The following is a 26,707-nucleotide window of genomic DNA, read 5'->3' as shown; positions in this document are numbered from 1 at the left end:
TGACATAATACATTATGCACATTCAAATGATGGTTTTATGCTATTGTTTCCCATAAATATAATACACACAGAAGTAACCAATATGTAAACAATCATCTGTACATAATTCGTGGATTTCACTAATCAGTACGTTCAAATTAGAGAACTGTTGAGCTGTCTTGTTGAGTTATTCCAGCATCCTTTGCCATCGCATAGAAATGCCCTTTGTTTGAAAGCAGGTTCTGCGGGGTGTCAAACTCCACAATTCTACCTGCGTCAAGCACCATTACCCTGTGAGAGAGGAACACAGACACAAATATTAACAAATTTATTTGAGTTGTCATATTGGCTGTCAGTGGAGACTCATACAGGGATGAACAATCTGAAATGTGATGGGAGGCGTAATGGCATGATTTGACAGAACATGCAAACTCGGCACAGAAAGACCCAGCCTAGTAACGAACCAATGGCATTCTCAATATAGACAGTGCATATCTGTATATAGTATAAGGAATAGAGTAACACATTGTGCTCTTCACTCAGTCTCTTATTTTCTTGAGCTGCTTTCTCATTGATGAAAAGTGACGCTAATGTTAGAAGGTTCACATTTCTTTTCATGTATGTGATGTGATGGAGCACACAGGTGCAGTCGCAGAACCTTTGAGACACATGATACTGAGCCACCCATTGTTTGAAACACAAACAGATAAAAAGGCTCTACAGACAATGTAAATAAAAAGACAAAAATATCTCAAACAAAATAAATTCATACTGGTGCCATAGTTGAAAAAGATGAAGGGTTTCTTGATAACTCTTTTTAGGTGCCGTTTTTTTGAAATGCATCAATAAAAACAAAAAACCTACAACATACATGTATTTCAAGCAACTGGTAAAGCCATGTTTGAAGCTAAAATAAAAAGTAAGATAGTGCTAAAACACTCAAAGGAGATTTTTTTTTCTTGCTGAATGATATGTATGCTGAACGTGTTTCCATTTATTCAGTTTTTTCCATTGTGTTATTTTAAGACGTTTTCTATCTTGTCCATTTCTTGGCCATAAATGTTTGGGTTTTTACAACAGCAAAAGGATGAAATACACTGTTGAGGTTTTTAGGTTTAGTTTTGTTTCGTCACTTAAAGCTCGTGTCCGGAGTTTCCGATCATTTCCAACGCATGTATCATTTTTCAACTGAGCTTAAATGTGTTAGTCTGGTTCGATACTACAATATAATATTAGCATAAAGCAATATAAAAATTTATTTATGAGCCCCGCCTTCGTCTCATAGACCCCCATGTTATCCGAAAAAGCGCCGGTCAGCGTCAGCCAATAGAGTTCGAGCTTCCGCATTCTCGTGCTGTCAGTCAACATGTGCGCGCAGCCAGAGAGCACGGCCGCTCGCCCAGGCAGAGGTGAGTTCGCAACACAGCAGCCGGCCCGCTTACCTCGGATATATCCACTGTCTGCTGAACATCCACCGTAAACAGCTAAACATGTAGGATGCTGTAGGACTTGGAGGCTCTCATTTTCACCCGACAGATAATTCGCATGCACTATTAAAGGGGCGTGGCTTGGTCGCTCATGAAAGCAGTGGGAGGGCGGAAAAAAACCTCTCTCTTTCAAAACTCCGGACACGAGCTTTAATAACAGTTGGTATTTTATGTGTGCTGGCATCATGTTCTATTATTTCATCCCTATTGACTGTCAGAGGCGGTGCTTAAAGCACTGGAATGTTCCCTTTGCGCAGGTGCACTTCGAGTATGTACACCAACAACGTCACTCGTGACCCCTGGGTGACCCAGGAACTGCTATAAGTTCGGGTCTCTGCCCAGGCTCGGCTCCTTTTTACTTTTCGCGTTCACTTCGTATACACCTTACGGGACGTGCCTGTGCGGCATCATGACGCACCATCGCTGGGAGCTTTGTGACTGTGTAGGTCGGAGCTGCTGATGCCCTCCAAAGGCTGTGCCCCCTGCCCCCGCCGCCGCGACTGACAGGGGCAGGCGGGTGATAGCATGCTGTCGCTAGCTCGACCAAGCAGCTAGTCAGTGATGTGTGTTGCGGTGTAAGAGGCTCAGCCTCCTCTTCCACCACCCACTGCGTTTCTTGCTGATCTGTTGCGTGTACAGCCGCTCCGGCGAGTGACGCCGCTGCTACCAGGCAGACGGGGGGGGGGGCCGCCGACACCGCCGCCGCCGCGGCCACCGCAGTGGGCGAGGAACATGGTGGGTGGTAGCATACGGCCGCTAGCATGTAGCTCGGCTGAGCGTCTAATCAGTGATGCGTGTTGTGGGCAGGAGGCACAGCCTCCTTGTACACCGGCGTGCATGGTTTTAGTTTTTGTTGTCATTACTTGTTAAATTTACGTTCTAGTCACAAATTAGTCACGGAATGAAGGGTCGTCAATGAATAGTTTTCGTTTAAGTTTTTGTTGACAAAATTAACACTGCCACTGTGCCACTTGCCTTGGTCCTATTCACCTCAGGGAGGTGCTGTCGGACACCCCGTGCATGGACTGTAGCTACATGCCCTATGCATAGAGGGCAGCTGGGCTGGTGCAGGTCTCTTCTGCTGCTGGAGGTGGCCAGGGGGCCTCCTCTTTGGGGCAGTTGCCTGTCTCTCAGCCCCCCCTCTCAGAGGGTCGGGGGGTTGGACTCTGGCAGCCATGTATGGCGACTGAGTCTGGCCTGGATAGTATGCCCGATGTGGGGCCGGCTGTAGCATCCCTCAGCTTATCGCACCACCATTGTTTTGACCTGTTGCTCGCACCCACCCTGGTTGTTGGGTAGCACTATGGTAGAAGGGGGAGGGAGCCGTCGGGCCTCCATTCCTGGACTGTCTGGTGTTCTGCATTTGCTGTGCAGGCGGCTTACGCCCCCTTTCTGCAGCTTACAGCATCAGTGTTGTTCAGTTGATTTTGCTGGTGTGTGGAGCACACCCTGCTTCTGTCGGGTGGTGGCCTTATGGAGACTGTTGGAGGAGGGACCTGCTGGGTGGCCATTCCCTCTCATGGACGTGACCTTAACTGGGACCCTGGCCGATGGTTGGCATTTGCTGTACAGGCGGCATATGCCCCCTTCCCCCTTCCCTTAGTTTGCTGCATCAATATTGTCCTCTTACTTTCTGGCTGCTGTGTGGCGCTTGGTAGTACCCCGTCCACTGTGCGGGCAGTGTACGCCCTCCCCCCCGGCTTTTTGCATTGCCCTTGTGTGCACCCACCGTTTAAGGCGGGTGGCACTACGAGGGAGGCGGACGGAGCAGGAGGGTGCTGAGCACTCCGCCTGGGGATGGCTCTTTGAGCTGCTTGCCCGATGATTTGCGCTGCACCCCCCAACAGCAGGGGGTGCAGCGCCAGAGCGGGGGCGTACTATGGGGGCTGATGGAAGAGGGGACTGCTGGGCAGCTGTTCCCCCTCCTGGACAGTGCAATATTCGTGCGCTCCTCATTCAGCTTGTCAGCACGAGCCTCGCTGATATCGGCAGGGCTACCGTTGGCCAGTTGTGGGTTGTAGGCTGCATGTGCTGCTTCCCCTGCTATTGGACCCCACGGTGGCGGTTGCCATGTGGTGAGTGTTGGCTTGGACACTGCCAGTGGAAGCGCTTTTGTGCGCTGGTGACGGCACAATGCGCTTTGTACATGGCGGCTATGCAGATGTGCGGACATCTGACCAGCCGGTTGTCTACTACGGAGCCCCTAGTAAGGGTGCTGCTCTCTCCAGGCAGCGCCTGTCCCACTGGGTGTTGGACACCATTTGCCATTCAGGCCGCAGGCCGGCCTCTGCACAAGGATGTGCACTGACATTCCTCCAAGGCGGTGTCCACATCATGGGTCGCCCTGAAGGGGGTGCCACTGAACGAGCTATGTGCTGCCGCCGTCTGGACAACGCCTGGCACCTTCTCCAGGTTCTACAGGTTACCCGTTGTGCGTTCGCATCCACTGCGTGTGGTACTGGGCCTTGCAGAGGCTTCTCAGCGAGGTTGGTTTCTGGGATTTCTCGTGACCAAGTTAGCATATGTCCAGTGGCAGCTGGTGGTGAAATTTGTTGGGTGGGCTAACAAATTCCTGCATAATACAGATTAAATAGTTAACAGAGTTGCAAAAGCAACATCACTTATGATACACAGTTACATCAATTACAGGTACACTATATTCTTTTAGTGCTCTACATCAACTCTGTCTCGCACACACACATTTACGCACTACAGACGTGTTCCAACCCAACTTCAACTGCTGCCCACAGATAGCCTGCTGCAACTGTCTTATTACAACTGTTTGGTGACATGTAGTGCCAAACACGCCTTCAGTACAACAGATAACCTCAGCAAAAACAAGGTGTCACACTCCTTTAAAAGGTAAACATGGGCCTACCTTATTTGAAAAGAAGCTCACATCGACGGCCTTTCTGGGACGCAAACAGGTTAACCACCATGTCATTGAAGTCTGGTAATTGTGGGATGAAGTCCGTCTCAATAGACAGCATGGCAAGTGCATTCAATCGGTCCAAATAATTGGATTATCCAACGCAAATAGTCCACCTCGTTCATGCCAACACCCCCCATAGCTGAACTTTTTCTCCCTCCTTCCCAACTCTGGCACAAATGGCAGCACCGCTGCGTTAATTCGCCGCCATTGGTCAAAAGTCAGTGGCTGTGGGCTAACTGAAGTTAGCCCAAAATGCTCAGTAAACCACAGGGGCGGGACATGACACTTGTCAATCACTTACAAGAATGAAATGAATGTATCTGCTGGGGCTGTAAAAAAATCAGCCAATTTAGAGATATTCTATGTGTGGCAAGCGGAAGCGGGAGACACTTCAATTAGTAAGACCGACAACGCCACCCTGGGACTTGCACCCAGGGAATTACTTTCGTTCACGTATGCCGATCCGGACAGCCAGGCTGGACAGGCTGGTCCGGGCGGGAGGTTGAACCCGGTGAGAGCACAGCCGGCCCAAGCCGTAAAAGTCCAGTGGAAACAAAGCAGCAGCCGTCCGACGTCTGGCCACGACGTCAGCAGCGCGTGGATTTAAATCACCTGCACCTGAGGAAATGTCCCCAGCATTATCCTGCTAGCTACTATACCCGAACATACATGGGAGCATGCATACCTGTACCAGGCTGCAGACACACCCACCCAGGCATGAAGAGAGAGGCTGAGGGCACAACGGCGGAGCTGCACGCTACCTGCGACCACAAGCGGGTTAGCCAGGAGAAAGCATGCGAAAGCATGCGCTATAAGGCTACGAGCAGGAGAGAGAGACCTTACCACAGTCAGTGTGGAGAACAGACTTGCATCACACAGAAACGCCAATCAGCAAACCCAGGTAAGGCTGATCGCTTCTGCCGATCACCTCTGCCATGCCAAGAGACACTTAAAAGTGCACGGATATGACACAGAGGAGAGACTGCAGCTTAAGTAGCCCTCCCAGCTGATTAGTCAACCAGCTACACCTGCATGCACCACAGGCAGGCGAGGAGAGAGAGAGAGAGAGAGAGAGGAGAGAGAGAATCCCCACACTGCCACATTCGTTTTCCTTTTGACTGATTGGTTTTGTTGCTACCTTTGGTTTTATCTAAACTTAAAACAATCTGATGTAAGTTATTTGAAAAATAATTTTCTCATATTTTTTTTATTAGCCGTCCTTTTATGCTGGGAGGGCTTAGCCCTGCTAGCCCATTTATACCAGCCGTCCCTGCATATGTCATTCCAGTGCTTTAAGCACCACCTCTGGCGGTCAGTAGGGATCAAATAGAACGAAAGTTATGAATGTAACTACAGTTCTATGAATCCCGGATGACGGCCAGAGCACTCTGTCACTCGGAATCCTCGTGGTCACATGAGAAGATTCCGTAGGAGCTGAGCCTGGGCTTATAGCAGTTCCTGGGTCACCCAGGGGTCACGAGTGACGTTGTTGGTATACATATTCGAACTAAGCATGCGCAAAGGGAATATTCCAGTGCTTTAAGCACCGCCTCTGGCGGTCATCCGGGATTCAAAGAATCGTAGTGACATTCGTAACTTTCTTTTTCAAGCCGATGAGAGATTTTCAGAAGTCAATAAATATAAACATTAGTGCTGTCAGTTTTAATCACATTGATCGCAATTTAATCGCATTGATCGCAATTAATCGTGATTAATTCATGGAGAACTGTCAACAATTAACTTTTTTAAAGTTGAGATTAATTGCAATGAAGAATCTAATCCTCATAAATCAGTCCCAATGTCAGGAAAAAACACTATTATCCTCTAGTTCTTTTCTTTGACCCAACTGGCAGACCTCAATGGATTAATCGCGATTAAAATTGACAGCACTAATAAACATATATATTGTGCTTTACATGATCCGTTAAAATATACATTTGGAAGAGATCGGCACTCCATTTTGAGGATCGTGAACATACCTGGAGCTGTCCATGATACTGTGCAGACGGTGGACAATGGTCTGAACGGTGCAGCTGGAAAACTCTTTATGGATGGTGTTCTGAATCAGATTGTCTGTCTCCAGGTCGACGGCCGCCGTATCCTCGTCCAGGATGAGGATGCGGGACTTTCTCAGCAATGCTTGAGAAAGACACAACATCTGCCTCTGTCCAACACTAGAAAAGAGATTGAAGATGATGATGATGATGATGATGATGTCATTTTTTTAAAATAATTTGTTTTACAACAAAAATGCCCCCAAAAAATCTAAGAGGCTAAATTCTTTTCTTTTCTTTTTTTTTTTTAATTAAACTTTAAAGAAAAACATTCAGCATGTAACTGGTGCACAATGGACTTTTTCCTTCTTCTTTTTTTTTTTTTAATAAAATATAATCATATAAATAGAACCAAAGAAGAACATAGACATGTCTCCGACCAAAACAATTTTCATATTTCTCTTATCTCTCCCCTTTACTACCAGGAGGTTAACAATAAACCACATCATTTATTTCAACTTTTTTTTTTCATCCTCCTCACCCTTACTCCAACAAAACAAAAACTATACGTAACTGTGTTTTGATAAAAAACATGTCCAACCTATACTGGTAGAGATTTAACAATAAACCAAACTCTGTTACCAGTGCAGTGAATAAAATAAACTAAACAAAAACACTTAACTGCTGTAGCTCTGAATTTGGGGATTTTCACAGATACAGATATCAGATGAAGTCTGACCTAATTTTTTTCATATATTCTATCCATTTTTTCCAGTTTCTATTAAATTTATCCTCCTCCAGTCTCACAAATAAAGTTAACTTTTCCATCACATATGTATCATGTATGATATCAACCCAATCTTCTAATTTAGGCACCTCTGTCTTCAACCATTTCCTGGTAATTGTTTTTTGGCTGCAATCAGCATTATTCTAAAGATATATCTATCCCCAAATCCAGAAGGAACCATTTCCATTTTTCCCAAATATAAAATCTCAAACATGAGTGGGAGATTGACCTTCAGTACTTTATCCATTGCCTTCTGAAGCTCCTGCTGATACCTGGCTATGGAGGGACGACTCCAGAACAAGAGGCCATGTCCAGCTCCCTCAGCTCCACACTGCCTCCAACACTTAGTATCTTGATACTTGGATTGTGCTGGCGTTCTGAAAAATCTTGTGGTGTTCTTTCACCCAAGTTCCCTCCAAGACAGAGAACAGGTTGTTTTCCACTGTAATGTGTTAATCTTTTCCCATTCATCCACTGTTATTACAATCTTAAGCCAGGTTTACACTTGCACGACTTTTTGCCACGATGTTGTCGTGGCAAGGTGTGCCAATCTAGAGTCACGAACCGGCAGATTCCCGCACTGTTCACGACTAGTTCACGCACAGTTCATGACCAGTTCACGGACAGTTGGCGCACAGTTCACGGACAGTTCACGAATGCGCCCGTCAGTGTCGCGAACTGACACGACGCATTCACGGCAAATTCACGCATAGTTTGCGCATAGTTTAAGAGCTTCCCGCTCCGGCACGACGTGGTAAAAAGGGGGCTTCCCCAACCCTGGGTCATTTTTGGATTTGCTGTGGAACAGACAACATGCTGAATGCCAGAGACACCGTCATTGCGGAGAAGAGAAGATCCTGTACCTGCAGCTGCTCTGTGTTGAAGAGCAGCAGAAAAGGCTCTGCAAAGGGCCCCGAGCTGAAGGGGGCCCCGACGGACGGCTGACATCAGTCAGTTTCAATGACAAATTAAAGACGCTACACTTGATGCTGCAACGACAGTGGGTCGAAAATCCCCCGCATGGGGCCCTTTTCCGGGTACTCGCCGGTGGCCACGACTGGCACGTATTCTCCCGCATTGTCCCGACGCGTTCACAAGGAATTCACGAACAGTTGGACGTGACCAACGTGAACGTGAACAATTTGTCGTGACCAAAATTTTGAACATTTCAAAATTCTCCTCCCGACATGGCACGCAGTCCCGACGGGTTTATGCACATTTCACACCACTTTACGAGTGGTTTGCAACCGTTTGCGACTCGATTCGTGGCAATGCGTGCCACAGAATCATGCAAGTGTAAACCTGGCTTTAGCCTCGCTCTTCCACCTGCATCCTGCACCCCAGTGAGTACTAAAGTGAGTACTGCAACCTCTCATGAGGTGCTGACCGAGCAGGTGATGCTCCACCGCGGAGACTCACGGAGAACTTTAAGGGGAAAAAACACGACTTCAACCCAAGGACACTGGGCTGAAAAGTGGCCACGCTTCCGCTGCTACAGTGAAACAGACTGCAGCATCCTGGAAACTTTTGAACAGACATCCAGAGAGGACTTCGCTGCTGAGTTAGCATGCGATGCTAACTGCTTCGGCTAACTACAGAGAGCAACCCAGACAGCGCTCCAGGTGACCGAAAAAGCCTGGTAGCTCCTCTGGCAGCGAGGGAATCAGCAAGATTCCCACGGTGAAAATCTCTCCTATTCATCTTATGCTTCTGCAGCCAACATCTCCACTCCAAGCTCTCTGGAGGTGAAAACAAGGACACTGACACTAACTACTGACTCTTCAAAAGTGAGTACTGCAACCTCTCATTCTCACGAGCTGATAAATGGCCTCTACATTTTTTTTTGGCTCCCATGTGTCCCAGCATCATTCAGGCCTGCAACAGGGTTTTGTTTTGTTTTGTTTAATCACCAGCTGATGTTTAACATACTGTGGGCCCACCATTTACAACTGTTCAGGGATAAAACTTTTGTGATTTAAATTGCTTTTGTTTGGGGAACTGGTTAATTTTATTGCCTGTCCATTCTTAAGAGCCTGTGAGTGTCATGAGGCAACAGTATGTGTTTTTTTTTTTTTTTTTGGGTTATCACTTCTATGTACAGTCTATGGTTACCACATCTGGTTGTAAATCAAAGAGTCTTCTGTTTACGTTTTATTGTTTTTTCCCCCTTCTTTCTTCGATCAGATTATTGCCAATATAATTGTGTTTAATAAATGTAAGAATGTTTTTGTACAGAACTTTGACTGATTTAAAAATCCAAACAAAGGGGATAAAGTTAAGATTTGGGGTGCTGACATATCAACGGACTTGAAGAAGCTCTACATAATTGGGGGTTGTCCGGGATTTTCCCCAAATTCATATTTTAGCCCCATTTAAAAAAAATGTATTTGTGAAGTCAGCATTTGGCAAAATGACTGATCAGAAAGAAGCCCAGTTGCGAGCTAAGTTTACAGATTGGTATAGTGATGTTAGCATAAACCCAGTGCATGCTTTTGTGTTGTTGTGATGTGATGTTCCATCTACTGCTGAAATAGCTGACATTGAAGAGGTTACACAGTCAGTGAAAACTTTTGGAAGCATCAGAGTGAGAGATACTCAACTAGATGATGAGACAAACACCAACATTGTGCTCTGTGAGTGCCAACATAAGGTGGACCCACAACGGATTTCTCCCTACTTGGTACCCTCACATGGAGACTCCAAGTGGAAAGTTCTCCTTGTTCAGTCAGAAAGCCCTGCAGGATCTCAACCAAACTTCAGAAATTGATGAAAGATGAGGGAAAAACAGCTGATGATGTATGTGTGCTGCTATCGGGGGGTTCACAGAGACGTTCACCTGAATCCATAATCCAAGCAGTAGTAGATTTATTAGGAAAAACCCTAAGACCTACTAATGAGAACACTGCTTTTCGTCACCTGCACATGTTCTCGGGGAAACTTCCTACACCTGCAGGTGAAGAAAACCTTGAACATTAGCTTGAACAGGCCTGACTTATGTTTGAAAAGTGTGACTGTTCTGACAGAGAAAAGCGTAAAAGGATCGTTGCGAGTCTTAAGGGCCCTGCATTTGAAATAATTCAATCAGTGCATTTGAATGAACCTGAAGCAGGTGCTGAAGAATATCTGGAAGCTCTTGAAAATGCGTTTGGGACTCCTGAGTCAGGAGAAGACTTGTACTTTGCATTCTGGAGTTTGCATCAACAACATAAAAAAAGTTGTCTGACTTTTTGAGAATATTGGAACATTTATTGACCAAAGTTGTGCAAAGGGGAGGCCTTCCTAGCCACAGAGCAGATCGCACCAGGATTGACCAGCTTATGAGAGGTGCTGCTGAGTCTGACCTTATGTTGTTGCAGCTTAGGCTCACAGAAAGGAGAGAAAAGCCACCTACCTTCTTAAAGCTGATGAATGAGATCAAAGAGGAGGAAGAATATGAAACTGAAGAATATGAAATGAACAAACTAAATACAGCAGTACGACCAGTCAGAGTTCATGAAGACAACAAGAACAGAGGAGTGGAAGTTCAAGAGTTAAAAGCTGAGATTAAAGAGCTGCACTCCCAGTTAGCTGAGCTAACAACAAAACAACCACACAAAATTACACAGTCAAAACCATTAAAACAATGTATGGAGACAGAGACAGACAGTGAGGTGCAGATGTTAAAGCAGCAAGTGCAGCAGCTGCAGCAGCAGTTGATGGTGATGTGAGTATCCCACAGCTCTGCCACTAAATCACACCAAGTGAAAGCAAGCCGAGGTCCAACTAGCCGTATTGGTAAGCAGCCTGCCTCAATGGATTCAGACAATTCGAATGAATTGCCATGTCCTTCGTAGCCTCCTTCGCCATATTGTAAATCCTTGTCTCTCGATCATAAAACACCCGAAGTTTCGCTGGGAAAGGCGTTTGGAAGCATATGTTGTCTCTGAGCACCTTTTTTGCTTCAGTGTATTCTTTGCGTCGTCTCAGAACCTCAGGCACATAATCGTGGTCCAGAAATACCTTCCTCCCCTCATACTCGAAGCCCTTTTTTCTGCCACGCTATTTTGATAAGCTCTTCTTTACTCCTGAAGCTTAGCAGCTTTATCACAATGGACCTCAGCGGAGCGTCCTTAGGAGGCTGTGAGACTACGGCATGGTGCGCTCTTTCAGTCTTGAGATTAAAGGATGGAGGCAACTCCAGCTTCTCCTGGAGGACATTCTCAATGAAAACAACCATCGCCTGCACGTTCCCCTCTGCTCCCCGCTTCACTCTGTGGATCCGGACATTATCCCTCCTCAAGCGGCCTCCCAGGTCTGTCATTCTGATCTCAATCTGCTTCTGAAGCTTCAAGAGCTCCAGCGTAGCTTCTTCGAGGTTGTGGGTGCTCTCCTCTGTATCCACGATCCGTCCCTCTACGTCATCAGTCCTGCTGTTAGCCTTCTTGATATCTTCCTTGATTTCTTGAAAGTTTTCCAAGTTTTCATGGCGAAATTCTGATATTTCTTGAAGAATTGTTTCCAGGTTAGCCATACTTCCTCTTGGCTTGGTTGCTCCGCTGGTTTGCCTTTAGCTGCGTCGCCTGGCTCCTGGGCTAACTCATCCGGTTCTGAAGCGTGCTCGACTAACTCACCAGCTAGCTTCAGTGGCTCATTATCTTTCTCAAAAGTAAAATACTTGTTTTTAGTCAGCTTCCTATTTCTTCCTCTGCTCTTACTCATCGCCCCTTGTTCCTCTATCTCATTAAAATCGTCATATTTCCAACTGAACAGGTTTTTAGGGCCTTTTTTGGATATCAGTGTTGGGAGCTGCTTTTTTATGCTGCTGCCATGTCTGCGTCTGACTGGAAGTCCTGAGAGGCTAAATTCAATGAGAGTTGGAAGTGTGTAATGTTTTACTGGTGGAGAAGGCATTTGTAACCCGTATAAATATGTAGTGAAACACTAAAGTACAAGTTAAATAAAAACCACAAATTCATTTGTTTCATAAAAGTCAAGCTCATGGTAAAGTGTTTAATAAATATATGTACAAGTTTAAAAATTGTGATTGTTAAATAATATTTCATTTATAGAATAGTATCTGTGAAATGTGTTTTTCCCATTATGAGACGGTCAGTGAAGGTAACACAGGATCCTGGGTGTGAAGACCAACAGGACCAAACTGGAGGAATCCAGTTCAGCATGCACGAGGGACAGCTGCAAGACAAATGTGCTAGCTTACTTTTTGGACATTTCTTGGATCAAGTGTGCTTTTGCTAAGGCTGGGCAAGGCTGCTTTTGAGACTGATGGACTAAAGTGGAAGAACCCTGTGTAGTTTCAACACGAAGCTTCAGGACGGTGTTTTGCTGCTTTATGACTTGCTAGTTAGCACGGAGGCTGCCTAACACAGCTAAGCTAAGCTAAAGAGACCGTGAGCTGCCGTTTTCACCGACTTGGTGGGTCCAGGGAGTTCGTGGAGGATTGTTGCCGACTAGACAACGAGACGGAGGACCATGAGGACCATTGCCATTGTGACTGCCGTTTCCTGAACCTGTGCCTGACGGAGGACCCGGAGAGTCATCGTCATAGTGCTGTGCTGCTTCCTGAGCCCGGATTTGCCCCTGCGGAACCAAGTACATCTTTTTCTCGGCCGAGTCTTTTGGATACGCTTTCACAAGGTACTGTAATTAATTTTGTTTTAGCTCTCTGAGTGAAGCGACCTCCTTGTGGTTTTTTTGGTCTCAACGCCCACAAGCATCGACACAGGCCTGCATCGTAGGTTGTTGTGCCGGCTTAGAATTAGTTTATAAGCCAGTAATTGCCCTTGCATTTGAACTGCCTGGAGTGGGGGGATTCATCTGTTTGGGGAAGCTGTTTACTGTGCTTATTGTGACCTAAAACTACTAAGTGTTTTATTTATTTTATATTATTTTTGTCTAGTTTTCTAATTAAATTTGTTATTCATTTTTCACTTTACCTTGTGTTTGACGTTAATTCTTGCTAATTGATTAGTGGGGTCAATATTAGTATTTAGTGCCAATTTTAAACCTACAGTTTAGATCCAATTCATTAGAGAGAAGGTAAAGCTAAAATGTTTGAAAGTACGTGAGTACGCTGAAAACGAACCCAAAGCCCACTCAATTAATTCTATGAGTAAACAAGGGCTACACATTATTGATTCTGTGAGATGGGGTATCATATGGCCAACTTAGATATTATATACTGTATATCAGGAGATTATATGAGCGAGGTAGTTTCTTTGTTATTTTTATGCTCACCTGAGGTTCTCTCCCCCTTCAGAAACTTTATGTTGCGGTCCTTCCTTCAGCCCAGCTGCAGAGTCCTTCAGATGAGAGAGCTCAAGCACTTTCCAGACGTCTCCGTCACTGAATTTGTCAAACGGGTCCAGGTTCATCCTCAGCGTTCCACAGAACAAGACTGGGTCCTGAGTCAACAGACTTGTTTTAGTTGTCATTTCTTTCAAAGCTCAAATGCTCTGTCTAAAATTGTTGCACGCCTACCTGTGGTATGATCGTGAGGTTAGATCTCAAGTCGTGCAGCCCCAGTTTGGCAATGTCTTTACCATTGATGAGGATGCGACCTTCAGCAGCCTCGATAATTCTAAACAGGCAGTTCATCAGACTTGACTTTCCAGCTCCAGTGCGGCCCACTATACCAATCTGAATACGAGTGAGGGGAAACAGCAATTAAAATCTGATTTAAAAACAAGGGATTTAATCTGAGTGCAGCTAATGAGCATGTGCGAGTCTAGAAAAAGCCACAATATCAGCATGAGTCTACCAAACAAACTGCGGTAGGTTATTTGAAAGCACGGCGCTCATGATGGTTACAAACAGCTGCGCTGTGAGGGGATGCTGATTGAGCTTTGAAAGACTCAGCGCATATACTGTTCCCTTGTGGATTTTTATCAGTGGCTGTGCGATGCTGAAGCACAGGGAAGATTTAAAGCTTGCTCTCAGAAAATACAATAAATAACTTGTGACTTCAGTCAGGAATGCTGCAAAGGGGCAACTGAGACCAAATTACAGTCAATCAAACGTCTGCAAAGATCAAAGGCAACAGCTGAAATATGATGAAAGAAAGTAAAGAATCAAAGATACAAGCGTTTTCATTTAGGAGGGCTGATTTTACCATCATTAAAAAAAGTTCCAGTAGAGACCTTTCAGCCCGTAGTTGAGCTCTGAAGGTAGTTTGGTAAGAGAACTATTTTCTTTTTATTTCTGAAACCAGTGTTCTTTAGTCGCACACACACACACACACACACACCTGTGTAACTCTGGGAGCTCAGATTTCTCACAGATATGCACGAGGCTTACCTGTAGCATATCTGACGGCCAGAAGTCGAAACTCATTATTATTATTATTTTATGACCAAATTCCGGAAACTTCTGGGTACCACCTTGTACAAGAACACACACACACACACACACACACACACACACCTTCTCAGTGCTGCCAATATCACAAGTGATTCCATGCAGCACCAGGTCTAATCCAGGTCGGTAATGGACTTTGTAGTTTTCAAACTGGAGCCTTCCAGCCTCTGGCCAGTCCTTCGGCGGCCGAGTGTCAGTCACCCACTCAGCCTGTGGAAACAAAGACACACAGGATTGATGTGTGACGGTGCAGAAGCTGTCAGTATAACTCATAGAACCTCTTTCTATTCTGTATCAAAGTGTCCACAAAAGCTGCATGTAACGACTACATGATAATATCACCACGTGATCCTAAAAGGCCAATTCAAAATCTGAAGGGTGTATTATATACAATTAAACAGAGCCAGATAAAGATCGAGCAGGTGCATAGAATGCTCCCGTAATCCGTCCTTGCTTCAACATACCTCATTCTCAATCTCGATGTATTCACTCACTCTCTTGACAGCCTCAATGTTAGTCACCAGTTCAGAGGTCATCTTCACCAGCAAGTTCAGGGTCTGCGTTATCTGCATCAACAAAGCCCCCACAGGAGATTTATTGCTCGCAGCAGTGTACAATATCATTACCTCTGGGAGAATAAACAGCTCAATCAGTGTCACTGTAATTACTTCCAGTAGCATTCAATATGTTCTGCAGTGTGTTTAATAACAGTGTGGGTGAACAGGTGACTCTCATTAAGTGCATAGGATATAGACAGGCCAACAATGCCACTGTCTATAGAATCTCTGGAAATAACAGCAAACAAACAGGCAAAAAACACCACCAGGTTTCCAAGGAACTCCAGACGGATAGCCAACCATCTGTGCAAACAAACATGCAAATATAAGGCATCATACAGGAAAACACTGGAAATTTAACATACGGTAGAGATGAGTTTGCTGTGTGTTTAATATCTAACCTGTTTGACACTATCCACGGATAGACACTCTTGACATTTTCATCAATAGTGATTTCATTGTGTTTAAGAAACCGCTCTTGATGATTGTAGGCTCTGATCACCATCAGACCCGACACCGTCTCTCCGAAATGGGAGTATATTGGAGAGCGAGACACAGAGTCCAGCCGACGTTGCTGTCTTGAAGAAGCAACATAGAAGCGCTAAATGTAGAAAACATCCCACCCCCACAAAAAAATCATGAATCATGAATGTTTGAAAGATTCATAAAGATTTCATTTTCTTGTCTCATTCGACCTACCTGTACAAAGTAGTAGATTATAGATAGAGGGACAAGGACGATGGCAAAGAGAGGAGTGGCCAGACAGATGACAAAAAGTGTCCCCAGCACACCCAGCAGACAGAGGATCCAGGAGCGCAAGGAATTCGGAATAGCTTCATCGATGGTGAAAATGTCCTGCAAGACCAATGCTGATATGATGAGTTCTTCAGCTAACGAGTTCCAATGCTCTCTCAGAATCTACTGTCTGATGACAAGCTGTCCTCCAGTAACACTGTCACTTCCTTGCTGGACAAGAACATAGTTAAAACACTGAAGGGGACTTTGAACAGAAAAGACAAACGACACACAAAGAAGAGTTGAAGTTCAAAATGCTTTAAAGGCTTTGCCTCTGCATGTGTTCTTTTTGTTCTTGTCAGTTCATTGGGAGCCACAAAATCAACAATTAAACAACCATTTTGTTAACAAATGCTTCTGCTCAATGCCTTCGCAAGATAGATAGACAGTCTTTATTATGCCTCTCTAAGATTTAGAACGAACTGTAAAGCCGAGACCCATCACTGTGACGTGTACTGTCGTGTGGGATGGCCGTCCTTGTCCACTACGAGTCATGGACATCGCTACACTTTCATTTACAAGGCCATGCTTGGTCTGTCACACATCCTACATCTGCGACTTAATCACACATAGAAATGCTGGATCTCAATGTCTGCCCTCAAATGATTATCTGTTACTTTATGTTCCATTTGCCCGCACAGAACTTGGAAGAAGAGCTTTTGCGTATTCAGCTCCATATACTGGGAACAAGCTGCAAAAGCACTGCAAACTGACTGAACTCATTCCCTTGAGCTCTTTTGAAACAAGGCTGAGAGAACTTGAGACAGCATCTTTTACGTGCAATTGTTTTTCTTAATTTTACTTGTAATTTATAACACTGTTTATTGTAATTGTAAACTTTGTAGCCCCCAGGATTCCCTTGAAAAAGAGATTTTTAATCTCAATGGGACCTTCCTGGTTAAATAAAGGTTAAATAAAATTAAAAAAAAATACACAAACAGCTCCTAATCATTGAAACAAACACACACAAACAAAGAAGAAAACACTTAAACCAAACCTTTGCAAAGCGATTCACCACTATTCCAATTGGAGTCATCTCAAAGAAAATCATGGGAACCCGCATTATGTTTTTGAGCAGCCGTTCATGCAGGATACGGGATGCAGCGATGCTAGCATTGACCAGAATCACCGCGCCGAGGAACACAAACAAACCTGCAAAACAGTCATATTGGCACAGTTATTGGCAATGCAAAAAAACAACACCGAATTTTTACTTTCAAAAATGCTAAACAGCACAATCTGACTTGTGCTGTAAAACCAGGCATCATGATATCGATACAGCCAGTACTGGTGAAAAAAATAAAGAAAAAAAAAAATACTGATAACATGCATCTGAGATAGAACAACTAGTAAAGGAACACTAAATATACTTTTGGCTTTGTTATGTTTCACATATTCTCATGAGTTAAATGAGGTTAAAAATGTTTTTAACTACTGCTGTGTTAGGCACACTTCGTATGCAACTGTGAAAATGTCTCTTGCCACTTTTAGCAGCTTTTAGCTGCACATTTCAGCCAGAAGACAAGATAAGTGATGTAAGATTTAAAATACAAGAAGCGGAGCAGGAAAGGAGCTGTTGTAACTAAGTTCTCATGCAGTGTGTATTTGCTTCGATCTGCTATGTCGTGTACAGCGTGGGCTGAACTGTGTTGTGGGAACGTAAAGGGCAGTAAATGTACAGTCGCATCTGGAGTTATTGACGAATCAATGATGTGTAAAATAAATACACGTGAATAGGTCACTTTATAACAATAGTGCACATAGCCGTGGCTCTACAGGAGGCTGTTTTCATTCCTGGGCATTCTTCATCTTCAGACAGACTTTATCCTTTCTCTCCAGGTTTCAAACCAGACTTCAGCTTTAAAGCTCGAGTCCGGAGTTTTGAAAGAGAGAGGTTTTTTTTAATCCAGCTAGGTTCCCCCTCCCTCTGCTTTCATGAGCGACCAAGCCACGCCCCTTTAATTGTGCACGCGCGTTATCTGTCTTGTGGAAATGAGAGCCTCTGAGTCCTACAGCATCCTACATGTTTAGCTGTTTACGGTGGATGTTCAGCAGACAGTGGATATATCCGAGGTAAGCGGGGTCGCTGCTGCGTAGCTAACTCACCTCTGCCTGGGCGAGTGCTCGTGCTCTCTGGTTGCGTTCACACTTTGATTGACAGCGCGACAACACGGAAGCTCAAAGTCTATTGACTGAAGTTGACCAGCGCTTTTTCGGATAGCACGGGGGTCTATGAGACGAAGGCGGGGCTCATAAATAAATGTTTATATTGCTTTATGCTAATATTACATTTTAGTATCGAACCAGACTGACACATTTAAGCTCTGTTAAAAAAATGATACATACATTGGAAACGAACAGAAACTCAGGACAGGAGCTATAAGGCTCACTGCTTTTAAAGGAGTCATATTATGCAAAATTCACTTTAAAAAAATGTCTTTACAGTCATATTACCTCCCAGAGCCTCTGTATGATCCCCCAGAAGTGAAAAATTCAGTCACCTCCCTCAATTGCGCACTCCACTTTTAAGGAAATATTACGGTGGCCGACAGGTGCAAACGCGCTGCAAACACAGAAAACACATGCAAGAAAAAAATGCTGTAAGAAAAAAAAAACGCTGCAAGAGAAAAATGCTGCAATCACAGAAAACACCTGCAAGAGAAAAATGCTGCAAATTCAATCCACAACGGAAGTGCGCCAGGTCGCTCCAAGAAGAAGAAGAAGAAGAAAAAAGTACGGAAGCCATACAAGGACATAGTTCAATAATTTTTTTATTTCTTCCGCTTTGCCGTGATAACGAGTTAATTCCAGTGGTTTATCGAGAATTCGACTTATTTTTCCGCGTTGTCTCGACAAAACGACAATCTTAAGGTGAACCGGAAATCCCAGTCTTTCACCAGACAGCGCCGCTCCGCTGCCACGGACCACAGACAGAGGTGACTTCAGCCTGTTTATGAGTTTTTTGTACTGTTACCCATTTCTGAAAAACTTATATGATGCACGCAAATCAAAAAACTGTCTGTCCAGCATTTGCACAGTGGAACTGCGATATTTCGCCTCCTAATGCAGGGACCTGTGTGTTTTCTAGTGTCTGACCCAGACTGTGTCTGTGTTCTGGAGCAGCTCAAAGAACTGCAACAACCTCACCAAATTCACCAGGTAAGCTTTCTGTACTTATGTAATAATCAAAAACTGCTGTTTCCCTGCTTCCCATCCTGACAACCGAACTGTTTTGGTGTTTTTTCAGTTATATACATATAGCAGAATAGCCACTTTGGCTATAGCCATATGTTTATTACAGAAAAAAGTCATTTCAAATGAGTCGATGTTGACAGAATCATCAGTCACAGGTAATGTTAATTTACAAGAGCAAGGTGGCTGTAACTTGCTTGATAAACTTTAGAAGTATTTGGAAGTCTCAAACATCCAAATAAAATAGAATACATTTACTAATGTTTTGTCTGAATTCATAGTGAAGCAAAAAAAGGCAAACTTTTTTGTTTGTTTTTTTCACAAAATGAAATTAAAATGAGTCCGTTATGGAACAGTAAATTATAAATTGGGACTTGAAATGAACCAGAGTGAAATTTAAGTTCTTCCTGAATTGGAAAAAAAAAAACGTATTGCACTGTAACTCAAGCTGAAAAGGTGGAGGGGATGTGCCTCTGACTGCCCCCCCCCCCCCCCCCCCCCCCCCCCCCCCCTTGTGGAAGAGAGTGGTAGTGGCCAGATGCATTCAAGTGCATCCCGTGAAAATCAGGCTGTTCAGAGGAGGGCTCCTCCTCAGAGCCACTTCTTAGACTGCTCAAACTTCGAACATAAGATGAATTTGGGGCAAACAAACTTATATACTATGTTTTTGGGCTTCTGTGACTTATGTGACCTGACTGAAAAATAGCATAATCGTCCACTTTAACTCATCCAGTGAACACAGGACTTGTCCTGTTGCTTGGTGTGAGCTTCAAGATCCCACCTGTTAGCAACAATGCATCATGTGACGTTTCACAAATCTTGCACAACAATTTAATCTGCACCGATCCCGAGCAGATGTCAAGATTTATGAGAGACAAATATTAAATACCTGTCTCTCATGAAGCTTGACATGTGCACCAGCCAGTCCTCTTGTATAACTCACTGACATGTACAGTCTCTCGAGACTGTTTTCAAACAGCTATTTAATAGCTTTGACAGAAAAGAAGAATGATTCGGTTCACGCCACGAAAAGTTGTTGCTTGTCCTAAATTTAAAACATGAGGCTAAATTGAACACCTGACACTTTGCAAGCCAACTTTGCCTGCTGGCATTTGACATATGGGCAAGCAAAACCACCAGCGCTGACAAGCCTCAAATGGTACAGAAGAAGCTGCCAACAGTTTCTTTACTGTGATATGATCAGAGGTTTAGGGTGATAATATTGTGCTTTGTTCATTGTTTAAAGTGATACTGGGTTATCTGAAATCTAAATAAACAAAAACAAACACATTTTGACCATGACTGCATCCATCTACCCATCTTCTGTCTGTGCTCGCTCTTATCTAAACTAGGATCCCAGGGGCCGGAATCAATCAACAAGCATGAGGTTTGTCCATCAGAGAGTTGACAGAAAAAAACAGACACATGATGCACCTGCTGATAACTCCAGTCAATGGTTGTTTCTTCTGAGAAAGAAGGCTTTTGCACATAAAAGGAAAGACTGAACATAAAAAAACAAATGTATATATATATATACACACACACACACACACATATATATATATATATATATATATATATATATATATGACTAATATATTTAAGAAATGAATGTATAATTACCCTGAGCCACTCCCAGAGCTCCAAACACTCCCACTCTCAAATCTCTCAGCGATGAAGTGGTATGTCTTGTTTGCGTAAACCACTGCATCTTTGGTCCACTCACTGAGCCAAAGGTTCTGGCCAACAAAAGCGACATTCCCAATGAAGTAAACCAGTGCAGCTACGGCGGTGTATTCCCACCCCACGGCTCGCAGGTACTGGAGGAATACTGACAACTTCACCTAGACATCAAGAAGAGAATACATTTGTTATTAAAAACCTAACTTTGCAAAATTGATCCATGTAAATAAATTACTGTTTCATCATAGTCGAATCCTAATATACCCATCCTGTTTCCATAGCTTCCTTCTCTTTCAGCTTCTGGCCTTTCTTCAAGTCATCATCGTTTTCTGTTTTCCTTATAGAACTGTTTTTCTGTCGTCTGATGCTAGGAGAAAAAAAAAAGAATGTTAAAACTCTCAATTTACTGTGCATGAAAAAGCACAACAGCTTTGTGCAGGGCACCACTCGGCTGTACTCCAACCTGCTGTTACGCTGGCTGCGGCGAATACTATTTTCTCTCTTCAAAGTAGAAGAAACCACATCCTCCAAAGGAGCATCGAGGTCAGTGTCTTCACTGTCGGGCAGGAGCTCTAAGTCTTCCATATTCTGGCTATGGTCTGAAAAAAAAAATACAGAGGCTGTCTCACATATACACAGCACAAGCATCATGAACTCATCATGAAAAACGTTCTGTCCGAGCTTTTAGGCAAAATGTGACAAAAAGCCAAGTGCATCATCCTCTGGCTAAAAGTGCATTCCAGATGTTCACGTGACATCAGACCTAACTGAACAGTGAACGAGCAGTAATTTGCTCTGTTAGTTCTCCTGCTGTGACAGGAAGGCTGTAATTACCTGACTCTGAACGGGTTTGAGTTCTTTGCTCTTTGGCATATGTGTCAAGAAACTCTGAGAAAGCCCCTCCGCTGGCGCGGAGGCTGCTGTAGGACCCGATCTCTGAAACGACACCGTCCACCAAGACCACTATTTCATCAACATGAGGCAAAAAGCTCACTCCGTGAGTCACCAGGATACGAGTCTGCAACAGACAAAGACACACTGAAGAGAAAAACATATATCTAACAACATGAATAATACTCATAAACATACTGAGAAATCAGTCTTATCCTATATTCCCTTAACTTTATCAGGATTATAAACATTTATAGGGGTGTCCTCAGATAGTTGACGATTGGATGATTTGTTCGAAGGGGCCTGATTCGACTGCCAATCACGCAGTCGAAGCATCGAAAAAATGTGGTTATTAAACGAGGACCATTCCATTACAGCTGTATGGGGGTGCTGAATGACTGATTTTACATAGAATTGCTTGTTTTTTTTCGAAATAAACATGATATAAAGCCTATTTGATATACATGTTAGCCTATCAAATATACTGTGGGAAAAATTACTTAACTTGTAGTTTTATTCAATATTCTATCTATTTAGTGTTTGTGAATGAACCACCATGGTGAGTGGCACAATCCCATTTTGTGCAGAGCTCCATCACAGAGCAGCATCTCTGTGGTGATTTGGCTTAACTTTGAAAGGCTCACAATGTCGGAAAAAAAAACAGAACTTCAGACCAAGTCAAAGATGATCCAAAAAAAGTCAAATGCAAGTTGTGTCCTTTCATATCACTCCACAACAACATGGCTTTCCACCTTAAACGGGTAAGTAGCCAGATAATTGGGCTAATAAAAGACGGTTCTGTTACTCAATTCTCATATTTAATGCTGACTTTTATTTCGTTAATTGTAATATTTTAGGTTATTATTATATTATTATTTTTACTTATCTAAAAGGCTAATTCTATTTAATTTAGTGTTTGTTTTTGCATGGATGTTGCCCTGCGAAACGGACTGACACAGTGCAATTAAGCCGATTTCATTTAATTTGAGCAGATAATGTGAGAAATTGTTTAGCCAAAAAATGTGAGCTTATCTGCAGAGATTATAGATATAAATAAATTACATGCTTTAGCCCGTTTGTTAGAAGAGGGTTTGGTTCTGGTCATTTGAACTATACTTCATTTGTTTGATGTTTAGAGTTACCGACACTTTGTTCCAGTCTGTGTTTCAGTGTGTAGGAAAAAAATAAGTGTTGTTTTACCTGCCTGCGCTGTTTCTTCTTCTTCTTCTTCTTCTTCTTCTTCTTCTTCTTCTTCTTCTTCTTCTTCTTCTTCTTCTTCTTCTTCTTCTTCTTCTTCTTCTTCTTCTTCTTCTTCTTCTTCTTCTTCTTCTTCTTCTTCTTCTTCTTCTTCTTCTTCTTCTTCTTCTTCTTCTTCTTCTTCTTCTTCTTCTTCTTCTTCTTCTTCTTCTTCTTCTTCTTCTTCTTCTTCTTCTTCTTCTTCTTCTTCTTCTTCTTCTTCTTCTTCTTCTTCTTATTCTTCTTATTCTTCTTATTCTTCTTATTCTTCTTCTTATTCTTCTTCTTCTTCTTCTTCTTCTTCTTCTTATTCTTATTCTTATTCTTATTCTTATTCTTATTCTTATTCTTATTCTTATTCTTATTCTTATTCTTCTTCTTCTTCTTATTCTTATTCTTATTCTTATTCTTATTCTTATTCTTCTTCTTCTTCTTCTTCTTCTTCTTCTTCTTCTTCTTCTTCTTCTTCTTCTTCTTCTTCTTATTCTTCTTCTTCTTATTCTTCTTCTTCTTCTTCTTCTTCTTCTTCTTATTCTTCTTCTTCTTATTCTTATTAGTGCAATCACTATTGGCAGGATCGGACGAATCAGATTCGACTATGGAAATTCTTAGTTAGGGACACCTCTAAACATTTATAGTTTATACTGAATGCATAAAACCCAAACCTTGTTCTGGAGTATTCCATTGGGACCAATAACATTTTCAAAGAGGTGCTTTCCTACATGTGCGTCCACCGCAGAGAGAGGATCGTCTAACAGATATACATCAGCCTGACTGTAAGCGGCCCTGGCCAAGCTCACACGTTGCTTCTGCCCTCCGGAGAGGTTGATACCCTGAGAACAGAAGAGCGGGAGGAAAGTCACGTTTTTACAAAGGAAGCACAAGCACGTTGTGTGTGTTTAGATATTTGACATAATGCTTCAAAATGGCAGTTTTGCCATCTCCACCAGAACTACATTTATTTTCAATATTAGCTCACATTAGTACACATTTATTGGTCTGGATTTTCTCAAATGGCCAGATAGGAAGCATTAAATATCACATTCAAATCCTTTCAATATGAAACACTCACTTTCTCTCCAATTTCAGTGAGGGCCCCTCCAGGCAGCAGCTCCAAGTCGGGTTCAAGGGCACAAGCCTTTATGACTTCTTTGAACCTTCTTTCGTCGTTGGGAGAGCCAAACAGGACATTATCCCTCAAGGTGGCGTTTTGGGTCCAGGCTTGTTGAGGCACATATGTAATAGAGCCCTGAACAGAAGCACGAGATGAGTCGGACTCTTTTCACAACACGTGTTATTAAAGCTGAAGATTAATAAAAGTTACTGATCAGCCCAAAACGTGTACTTGCTAAAACCTTTCTGGGCACACCTATGAAAAGCTTCATACTGTGCTTCAAAAAAACAAAAACACATGTTCAGCTAAGCTGTCTTTGTGATGGGGTGACTGACCAGCTGAAAAAACAGCAAAATGATGTGAAGTCTCTATTTTAAATGACATATCACACTTTTAAATCACTCTTTTTATAACCAAGAGTCAAATTGATCAATCTTTTTATACTAGTGCAAAATCACTGTAAATCCCATTGAAATTCTACAATAATAAAGTTAACTAATTTTACTGAAATATGTTCACAGCACAATCCTTAAATTGCTCTGAGTCATTAACATTTATTTTAATTAACCCTTCAAAGATTGTGTGCATGTTAAATTTGCCACTATGTGACTTGTCGAGTCAGAAGTGTCACCTGGATGTTGATGAAGCCTTTGGTGCTGTGCATCTCTCCCAAGAGGGCTGAGATGAGAGAGGACTTCCCTGAGCCGACAGCTCCCACCACTGCCACTAACTGACCAGGTTTGATTTCCAAAGACACGCTGCAAAACACACCCAGAATCAGTATTTTCAGGACTGGACAGTACATTCTGTAAAATTAATATGCTGCATGTTTGTATGTAGATATACTTTTTCAGTAGAGGTTCAGCATCTCTTTCCCAAGCAAAGGTACCATCACATACACTGACAGCAGTTTCTGAAAGACAGAAGGAAAGGACACAGATGTATAAATAAAGAGCCAAGCTGTTTTTTTTTTTTGGAGGATAAATAAACCTCATGGCTCAGGAATGAATACTGAAGGATAACATACTGAAACTAGAGTTGTGTTGCACAGCGCCAGCTTCAATGTCCTCGCCTGACAGGAACTTCTCCAGGCGCTTCTTTGACACTGTGGTCTGAGATTTAAAAAAATATATATCAGGTGAAGACGAGTATTTTCACAGGTTCACAATTTGTGAATGTCCAGTCTTTTGTCCCTCTCTTACTTGCACAATAGAAGCAATAATCATGGGCAGCATGGCCAGGGGGAATCGGAGGATGTTGAAGAGGGAAATTGAGGTGAAAGCTTTCTCTGGTGTTAACACGTTGACTGGACTGACGCCCACAAACACAGCAAATGAGACCTCAGAAACCTGTTAAGAAAAGAAAAAAAGATTGTCAAAAATAGATTGGCAAAATATCACCTCTGATAAACTGCTGCCATCGTGTCCTATCGATATGACTCACAAGAGCTGGAGCACAGGTGCCGACAGATAACAGGTAGGAAACTTTCGTCATGACTTTCAATTCTTTCTCCCGGATGCCTTCCGCTTGAGCCTGGAAAGATGGCTCCCATGCATACAGCTTGAGGATCTGGCGAGTAATTGGGAGATAAACACAAGAACATGATCACAAGTGGTATGGCGATGGAGTCAGACTTACAGAACAGAGCATTATTACTATCTCAGCCAGGGAACGAGGGCCAATATATCTTTGGTGGTTAGTCTGATAATGACGTTGCAGTTTCACATAAGGGCACTCACCTTGATCCCATTGAGCATTTCATTCATGATTTTTAGTCTGTCATCTTTAAACTTCATGTTTTCCATCTGAGAGCAAAAAAGGTATCATGATTAAACACTAAAATGTGGCTCAATGTTTACAACAAACAGGCAATGCAGAAATACTAGAAGACACCGAATACTGCAGATTTATTGTAAAACACATTCAAATTAAGTGTTCAAAGTTGCACAAAGTGTTGAACATTTTAAATAATCACTTAACCCTTAATGAAAAAATACAACATTTACTGTACCTATACAGTCACTCTAATATCAAGAAAACAGAAGATTACAGCGACAGTGTATATTCATTCACAAATTCTAATTTCTAATCAGTTATTTTCAAGCAAAGAATAACCTGCATGTAAAAAATATTCAAATCCAATTCCATTTCTGAACTAGTTTAGTCAGTAAATGAACACAATGAACAAGAGCTGAAAAAATGCTTTATATCTATTATATCTGTTTTTATCTAGTTTAAAGATAGTTGGATTTTATTGTAATAGTTTGAATATGTTTGACCAAACTGATTACTGAATAACTGGAAGCTGTTTCCCCCATTATACACACGTATCAAAGTGCCAAGGACACTGATGCTATTTTTACATGGGAAATACTGTTGCTTACATGTAAGCAGGGACCTCCAGTCCATACTCGGTACATATGTTCCTGTACACTATGCCCGCTACCTGGTTGTGCCATTCCATGTCTGCCTTGCCTGCCAGCATGTTACACCCTGCTGTGATGTGCTGTACTGTCTCTGGGGCTTCTTTGCACAGTCCTCACCTGGGGTCTTGTTTGGTGTGGTAGTTCCCAGCCTCTATTGATCTTGTGTTAAGGGCCTGTTCTTATGCAGCCACGATTAGTGCCTCTGTGCTGTCCTTCAGTCCAGCCTTTTCCAGCCACTGGTATGTTTTCACAATGTCAGCCACTTCTTCAATTTGTTGGTG

General features: G+C 43.0%; 1 protein-coding gene across 1 annotated transcript; it reads right to left on the bottom strand.

The window, feature by feature from the left end:
- LOC115399068 (canalicular multispecific organic anion transporter 1-like) lies at window positions 1-25,802 on the bottom strand. Its single transcript, XM_030106237.1, is given in 23 exon segments — window positions 1-270; window positions 6,378-6,572; window positions 13,414-13,580; window positions 13,657-13,815; window positions 14,599-14,742; window positions 14,997-15,098; window positions 15,242-15,392; window positions 15,491-15,690; window positions 15,789-15,944; window positions 16,882-17,036; window positions 20,700-20,745; window positions 20,747-20,920; window positions 21,024-21,126; window positions 21,223-21,358; window positions 21,594-21,777; window positions 23,552-23,719; window positions 23,959-24,135; window positions 24,632-24,758; window positions 24,847-24,913; window positions 25,028-25,112; window positions 25,203-25,349; window positions 25,444-25,569; window positions 25,740-25,802. Coding segments are annotated over 23 exon segments (3,159 nt in total). The 5' UTR covers window positions 25,797-25,802; the 3' UTR covers window positions 1-137.
- Between the last annotated feature and the right edge of the window lie 905 nt (window positions 25,803-26,707).

This window comes from Salarias fasciatus, chromosome 13 (assembly GCF_902148845.1).
Source record: "Salarias fasciatus chromosome 13, fSalaFa1.1, whole genome shotgun sequence".
Taxonomy (NCBI): domain Eukaryota; kingdom Metazoa; phylum Chordata; class Actinopteri; order Blenniiformes; family Blenniidae; genus Salarias; species Salarias fasciatus.
This window is presented reverse-complemented; position numbering and strand designations above follow the sequence as displayed.